At 35.9% G+C, this 8946-nt stretch overlaps 1 protein-coding gene across 1 annotated transcript; it reads right to left on the reverse strand.

The window, feature by feature from the left end:
- Nucleotides 1-254: 254 nt before the first annotated feature.
- On the reverse strand, nt 255-7492 carry LOC110636604 (polyadenylation and cleavage factor homolog 4). The gene is made up of 7 exons (XM_021786381.2): nt 6807-7492; nt 6433-6534; nt 6094-6345; nt 3202-3993; nt 1624-2577; nt 1001-1549; nt 255-489 (listed from the first exon to the last, which is right to left on the reverse strand). Exons 1-7 carry the CDS (start codon nt 7143-7145, stop codon nt 445-447), a joined length of 3033 nt encoding a protein of 1010 aa, XP_021642073.2. The 5' UTR covers nt 7146-7492; the 3' UTR covers nt 255-444.
- Nucleotides 7493-8946: the final 1454 nt, after the last annotated feature.

Below are 8946 nucleotides of genomic sequence, written 5' to 3' on the forward strand. Positions count from 1 at the left end.
AAACAGATCGCAGAAACTCCAGCGTAAAAATTTCATCAGATGCTACCAGGTTTCTTCATAGTATAGAGCTACTTAAAACATATTGCAGCTCCTTTTTTTTTTTGTGTGCGCGCGTGTGCCTGTGTGTGTGTGTGGAGGGCTGGCATCTTTAAGAGCCTAACATAAAGATAAGCTTTTTCAAAATGAAAGAAAATCCTAAATGTCCCTCTCCCCTCTGGATGTTTTGACAGCTCAGGACAACTGGAACATCAAAATCAGCAAATTTGTAACCTTTTGCTGCAAGATGATATGCATGGTACAAGTCCAACTATACATGTACAAGTTTCTGGCATAAAGCCACAGTATTGCAAGCTCAAACGCTACCATAAAGAATTGAAGAGCATACTACTAACATGACTAAACTCAATCTACGTTACAGAAGACTTAGAAGCCAATCAAATATACTTAACTCCGCATTCGTTTTCTGTGACTAGCCTCTTCAGTGTTTCCCTGCAAAGGACAAGAAAATATATCAAAAAAAGGAGAAACTGTATCTCAGAGTGGCTAGAGAATTCTCAAATACAGGGCAAATAACACTGGGACACATACTTCTTCAACTGGAATTTCAACTCACAAGGATTTAAACATGGCTGCATAAAATGTGCATTTTAAAAAATAAAACCATAAAATGGAGATACAGAAACATGTTTAACTCATATAAACACTAAATTAATTAACCAAATAAAGGCATGCCTTAAGAGCACAGACAAGACCCAATAATCAGCTTCTCTCATGCTGAACAATACTCCACTATGCTTCCATCAAGCAAAAATATCCACAATCACAAAGAAGGCAGGTGAGTGTGTCCATCTGAATTCAAATATCCTGTTGTTCTACAGAACAATAACCAATGACCTACCCTCCAACATATAACATTGGAATAGCCTAAATACTATTGTTTTGATGACAATAATTATAACAGAATGATTACGCATAAAGAGATTGAAGAGAAATTCCGTACCTCTTCATCATGTCTAGAATCATCAAGCGGAACCACACTAGACTCAGACCTGCATTTAGCATGTACTATAGGACCTAACTGGGACCTGTCCAAGCCTGCTGTTAATCCATTGGGCGCATTCAGGTAGACAGCCCCTTTGTACATCCATTCCTCTGTTTCATCACTATAGAAATCATCAAAAGGCTCTCCGCATAATGCACATGCCTTCTGCTCTTCATCAGCGGGAACAGCCATTTCTTCATCATCCTTCTTCTCCACAACAGTCTCAGTAGACAAAAATCCAGGAACTGCATCAGTTCCCAATGCCTCTGCCCCACTGAGCCACATACTTGCACTAACAAACCACTTGCGAGAGGGTTTCTGCTTACGGTTCTTGGACATCCGGTTTTTAGTAACATGCCAATCCATGTGACTACTGTGCTCTTCTTGGCACTTAAATCTAAGGCCACAAGTGGTACACTGCCTGGGCAGATCAGTATATAAGGCACTTATTGCAGACTCATGGCGCACCTTAAGAAGGTCAGCATTGAACTCGAGTCCCACAGAATCCTACAAATTGTGCACAAGGTTGAGATAAAGATTTATTTTAAGGGGAGATAGAGAGATGTTACACAAACAAGTACCTGTAAAGGTGTTTGGTTTGTTAATGAGATCAAACCTTGAGCCATGAGAGAACTAATCAAACCCGAAAAAGTACCACCTGGGGTTTGGTTTGAGACAACTGGACCAGCATTTTGAGGGTTAAGTATCATTTGAGAAGCAGGAGGAGGACCTCGAGGTAGAGGTGGCCGGAGCCTGGCCTGTGAGTGCAAGGTGTTTGGGATATTGTTGACTGGTAAAGGAAGATGCCTAGCAGGTATAAGATTTGAAGGAGCCATACTCATGACAGCACCATGCCCTTGTACAGTATATCCATGGTTCAATGGAAGTGCCAGTGGATGAGGTGGCATTGAAGCCACAGATGGTGGAAGATTTTCTTGAGCCTCATTAGATGGAAGAAACTGTGGCTGGAAAGGATTAGCTTGAGCCTGGTTTTGCTTATTCTGCAGAGTCTGTTGACTGGGTAATAGTGGTCGATTCATCAAACTGGGTTCTTTGCTTTCAAGGCCATTGAACTGTTGGTCAGTCAAAAAGGAAGACTTATGTAAACCCTGATTTACACTATTACTAGCAGTTATTGAATCAAACTGACTTTTACTTTGCTTCTGTGGTGGAAAAATGGTGTGCACAGGAGGTGGATGAGATTTATGCACATTCACAAGAGGCCATACACCAGATGATGATGGTGCAATACTGGAAACCATTCTTGATGGAAGAGTCAGAGGCTTGAGAAGTTGGACGTCAGTATCTGGAAGTTTGACACCGAGGGGAGCCAAACTCTCACTCCCTGAAGAGGGTATTCCACTTCTGGAAAATGGTATCTGGAATTCCCCACTTCTTCCTTTAGCATTCAAGAGATCTGCTGTCTGAGAGAAGTGCTGTGGCAACTTCCAAGCTTCTCGAGGATATCGAGAACCCATAATCTGACTTCTCTCAGTTTGGAATCCAGTTATTTTAACAGCAGATCCACGACCAGACTGCAGCCAAAAAAAAAAACTTTCGCATGCGAGGTCAAAGCTTGCAGTTGGCGTTGCTACTCAAAGTTACATGTGAAAAGCAGAATTTGAAAACACAAAAACAAATGTACAAGTTGGTTTCTAGCAAGTAAACAATATACACTACTAACTTTAAAATGTATATATATTTACACACACACACACACAGACACAAAAATAAATAAATAAAAGAACCAATGATGACAATTAAAAAGGATTTACTGTGGAAAGGATAATCAATTATGCAAGTACAAAACTAAAATACAGATTATGTGTCTTGCAACAGCACAAACAATAAAGAATGATGTTGTAGGTGAACTCAAAATGGCAATGGCACAAAATGACCCCACTGGAGGTAAAGAAAAAAGAAATCCATTTTTTCAAATGGAGAGCTCTTATCAGACACTATCAATGTTAATTTTCAACAATCACAACCTTCACTTTTTTTAGGTTGAGGCCAATGATCACCATCTTATGATAACAACAAAGTCCCTCTGCATAGTTGGATGAGAGCAGTTTTGCAAATAAGTATAGTATCACTACAAATTAATAAATAAATATGCCTACATAAAAAGAAATGGCAGCAAACAAATTGAGGAAGCTTACACCCAGAATGGGGACTGCATCTTCAGCAACATTAGAGGAATCATCCATTTGGACAACGACTGTTGTTCCAAAGCCAGGCCTAGCCCCAGCCCCTCCAACAGGTGGTACAGATGATGGTAAGAAATCATTGGTCCTGCTGCGGTCAGCTAGAGTAGGGCTCATATCTTCCCAGTCAAATTCCTCCTCTTCAGTATTCTGCCAAGATCTTGGACCCACTTTATTGGTCATGCCATCTAAATCTATGCGTCCAATTTGGAAAGATTTACTATGTGGAGTTCTGTTCCGTCTGTCATCTCCATACGCATCTATTAAAGCTCTGGGTCCTTGACGCTCATGTCCATTGGATAAGCCATATGCAATAGAAGCTTCCAATCGGTTATGGTTATCATCAGAATAGTGTTTTCTTCTCCATTCATTTGTCTCTTCATCTCTGCCAATCACTTTAACATTTCCATAATTGAGCACTGGATGAGATGGAGAAGCCCCATCAACAAATATTTGAGGAGAATTTCCCATAGCAAAGTCATCAACTTCTGAGGGCAATGGCCTCTCAGCTCCAACTCTTGAAGGCGACAAGCGTCTTGCAAGCCTGGAACTTGAAGATGGATGCAGCTTATTAGCCCCAGGCATAAAAGATGTATGGCCTACACTTCCAGCTGGGTTTAATCTTTGGGCTCCAACCTGGGAAGATGTGATCTCTGCATGATCAGAATCATATTCATCATATCCAATGGCAGGTTTTTTACTATATACTTTTAGAGTTGATGAAGCTCCTCTTACATGCTGAGCATTCTGCAAAGGTCACAAAAATTTATAGTTTTTAGATGTATGCATGTCTACAACATATGTATGCTCATGTACATACAAGTTCATTGCACATACACAGCATCAACAGCCCAAAAAATAGCCTAGCAAAATATAAGCAAGGAAATCAACAACAAAATTAGGATGGACTACATGAAACACTACTGCCCAAACTGGTGGAAGGAGCATAAACAAAAAGAATATTATACTCAACTTAACTCAACTAAGCCTTTATCCAAAAAATTTGGAGTTGGCTATATGGATTCGCTTTCTCAACTCCAAACGATTTTGGGTTAAATCCTCAGAAATGTGTAATGCTTCTAGGTCATGTTGTACTACTCTCCTCCCAGTCAATTTAGGTCTACCCCTTTTTTTCTTTCTATCCTCTAACCTAATGTGCTCTACTTGTCTAACTGGAGCCTCCGTATGTCTACGGTTCACATGACCAAACCACCTCAATCTCTCTTCTCTCAACTTATCCTCAATTGGCACCACTCCTACATTTTCTCTAATACTCTCATTACGGACTTTATCTAGTATAGTATAGCCACTCATCCACCTTAACATTCTTATCTCCGCAACTCTTATCTTAGGCGCATACGACTCATTCAATGCCCAACACTCACTACTATATAACATAGCCAGTCGTATGGCTGTACGGTAAAATTTTCCTTTCAACTTATTGGAAATCTTGCGATCACATAAAACTCCCGTAGCACGTCTCCACTTTAACCATCCGACTTTAATCTTACGACTAACATCCTCCTCACATCCTCCATCTACTTGAAGGACTGAGCCGATATATTTAAAGTGATTACTTTTGGACAGTACCACTCCATCCAAACAAAAAGAATATTATAAAAAAAATAAATGAATATTCTGAAATAATTTCGTGGAAGAAGAAAAATATGATTCAACTACTTTCTAAACCAATTTCAAAAGGTCCAACGGAGCCACATGGCATTTGGAAAAGCTTTCTACCATCTTTCTAGGCTCAGACTTCTGTCATTCACAATGCTAAATCAATGTCCAAATTGGCATTATAGCACCTGAATAAGCCAAAACCTTTGATGATATTATTCTCTTGTTTTTCCATGATACATAAAAATATATGGCAAATTGACAAACATCTTAGAAGATAGATATACAAATTTGACTGTGAATCTAAAGTAGATTATGGATTCAGATCCTTTTGATGTAACTCCAAAAGGTTGTAAACTTGGTTCTGGCTTGAGTAAAATAAGCAGGCATTCTGCTGAAACTCTTCAAAGAAAGGCATACTTAGTAATTCAAGTATTTAGATTGTAAAAAAAGTGATGATTTCTTAATACACAGAATATGACAAACTCTCTTCCAAAAAGCCAGATGGTTTCTAAATTTTGGTAACCTGCCAAACCTTTGACCAAAATATAATCATGGTAACTATGATCAATGAAGCTTGCTTGAAGGTTGATCATAAATAAATCCTAAAAACTGATGGTTCTTTGCTTGCCAAGTCATCACTAAAGCCAAAAAAAAAAAAGACTTCACATTTGGAAACATCCCATCCACGTATCAAGAACCAAGCTATTACAACAGGTCAACAGAATTGCTAAGCTGGACAGAAGGAACAAAACAAATCAACATTCCACAAGCAACTCTATTGTTGAATGGAGGAGATAGACCAGGACCATAAAGTATTAATCGCCATCTCCCCCTAAGTTCCCCACATATGCTGATCAAGAAACTCATTTTAAAATAAATAACCATATACAAAGCATATGAAGGTACAGAATGAAAATCCACTACATAAAGAAAGTTTGACAAGAATATCAGCCATCCAATCATGAGAATAGAAGCTCCATAGCAGAGACTGAGAAATTAATAACTACGATAAATGTTCAAATTCGATGGAACTCAAATAATGTAAGTTGGGCACTAATTCTGAAGCTGTACAATTCACCATGATGATTTTTTTCATACAACATGCAGCATGAGATGTACAAGAATCCCAAAGGAAGATCCTAAGCATGAACACTAAGGCTTGTAAATCGGATACTTCCTAAAGTATACCCACATATAAGAGAGAAATCTCATTGAACTGCTTACATTATCTGAAGAATGTTCCAACTGACGCAAATATTTTGGATTAACATGAATGCCATGAGCTGGCCTAGGTGAATCAGATGCCTTCAGGGAAGACAAGCCAGAGGATTGACTATTAACTTGTGTAGAAAATTGCAGTTGAGTCTCAATCTTGCTAAGCACAGAAGGTGGAAACACTGTAGACCATGTTCCAAAGAGGTGATGCATTGAATTATACAGGTTAGGGTGAATTTGTCTGTATGCCTCACAGAAAACCTAATCAAGTTATAAAATTGCGAGTTTATTAATATAATGCAATTTGAGACGAAAAATGAGTATCAGGAGAACTTTAAAATGGCCCACCTCAGGTAAACGTGATGAGAAGTACCCAATATATTCACGGCCAATGTTCTTGACAATGCTGTCCAAAAGATATAATGATGGCAGTTTTTGTTCCACTGGAACCTGTAAAGGATAAAGGAAGCAAAAGATACAGCCATCCGACAAAGAAAAACATAGATATCCAAATTTAATATTCTTCCAATTTCATACTGTTCGTTATCAAGTAGGGAATAGAATAGCAATGACATTAAAATTTCTTTATAGCTGAACCAGCAATATTTTGTATCTTGGTTCAAAAAACACTTCAAACCCCCCATAACTAAACCCTAAGCAATACAAAATTATCCAATCAAAAAAAGAAAATCTTCGCAAAACCCTATATGCACACAACTGACCTCGATAATGCGGGCACAGATAGCATCAGCAATGCCCTCCCCATGCTCCCTCAACTCGCCGGCAATAATAGTCAAATCATTAATGATAGGCTTTGAATTGAAAGTCAATTCATCGAGCACCAACTCGTAAAGCTGCACAATCTCCTGGGTGCTCAGAGTCGGCCCCGCCACGTCATCATCCTCGGCAGAAACCCTGGCTTCCTCTTCCCGCTGCTTCAACAGAACCCTGAACCTGTCGAGCAATGACGGTGGTGACTTCTGCGATGGCTCATTGCTGGGCATGGGCTTGGCAGAGCTACTCGCAAACCTAGGGTTTAGAAGAATTTTATCCGATTCCATTTCCACTCAAGCCCAGAGAAAAGAGTAACAAAAATAATAACAATAATAATAATGAGCGTGAATTAGGGTTTTGAACAACCATCAGAAGACGATGATTGAACAAGGGCCTTTAATTGGCAAAACGGAATTAGAGAGACAGAGTTTAGAGAGTGAAATGTTGTGATTTGATTGAACAGGTACTTTCCTCGCGAGATTGAGAGTGGCATCAAGATCATTGCTGTGTTTATATTTCATCAACGGTTTAGATTCAACGGAATTGGCTTCTGGTTAACTACCTTGAGTTTTCTGTCTAGGTGAGATTCGAGAGCACTTGATAACGGTGTCTTTTATGGTTAAGATACAATGGTAAAAATTAAGGTAAATGAGTAAAACTAATCCTAAATTACTTGAATTTTATTCGAAAAATATTTAATTTTTGAGAAATTAAATAATTACACCATATTATAATATTTAATTCATATAGTTTGTAAGTTTAATGAGTATTTAATTTTTATATAGCTTTAAATATATTTTTATTTTTTTAGATGATAAATTATAATATTTACCAATTTAATTTCGTCTCAATTTTTTTTCAGTTTTAATTTAAATTCAAAAAAATTTGTATTCCAATATAAATATAAAGTTTATTTTAATATTTTTTAATTTAGAACATAAAACTTTTTTACTCCTTAAAATCTGTTTTTCAATTAAAAATACTGACTGTGTTTTTTTTTAATAAATAAATAAAATTACTTTTTAGACTGTATTTTTTTTAATAAATAAATAAAATTATTTTTTTTATCTCTAATAAATTAACCAAATTAAATTAGGACACAACTATTTTAACCAGATAAATTAAATCCCAAATTTAGCAAAGAAAACTCTTTTGCTCTATCTGGAGCTTTTGCTTTAAAAGGTCTAATGATGACTAGTAGTAAAGTTGAAAATAAGACTCATAGAAAATATTTTTTATTAAAAATATTTTTATTTATTTAATTATAATATTAAATTAATAATATATATTAATATAATATAGTGATAAATATTTTATATTTTAATAAAAACATTAAAATTTAAAAAATTATAAGTAATTTCTTCTTTAAATATAAAAAAGTCATCATTTTTTTAAATATTTTAAATATTAAAAATTGCAGAAAATATTTTTTTGAAATAATCAAGTCTAGAAGAGATTAAAAGTAGTATTCGAGAGATTGGTGATAAGAAAGTTAATATAAAAAATAGATAATAAACTTAAAAACCATAATGAGACCCATAATAAAGTTAAGAAAAATTCTTTGCTCTGCCGCTGCTGTGACGCGTGGAAAGATACATGCATCCCTGCTGCAGTCAGGCATAGTGTTCAAGAAAGTTGTTAGGGATATAAATGAATAGAGTTGGGCCGAATTTTAGCTTGTTCATATTTGATTTATTAATATCTATTCATGTTTAAGTTCAAATTCAATTCGAATTTTAATATTAAGATTTGAGTTTGACTCGTTTTATCATAACTTATCCCTTTATCTTTTGTAAGTTATAACATGATTTCACAGTATATCTAATAATTTATCGAACTTTACCTATCGATAACTCATTAAATATACTACAAAAAATTTTGAAATAATTCTAATACATTTGGGAGTTTTAAGTTATCATAAAAAAATAGTTAAAGTATTCTTTTAAAATTTAGTTAGATGTCATAAATTAAAACTTTTTTTTTTCAACATTTCAAAAATTTTATAAAAATTTTGACAAAATAACGACTATAAATATAATAAAACAGTTCTTTAATTCACCTGAAAAAGCAATTTACAATAATATCTAA

The sequence above is a fragment of the Hevea brasiliensis genome, chromosome 18 (assembly GCF_030052815.1).
Source record: "Hevea brasiliensis isolate MT/VB/25A 57/8 chromosome 18, ASM3005281v1, whole genome shotgun sequence".
In the NCBI taxonomy this organism is placed as follows: Eukaryota; Viridiplantae; Streptophyta; class Magnoliopsida; order Malpighiales; family Euphorbiaceae; genus Hevea; species Hevea brasiliensis.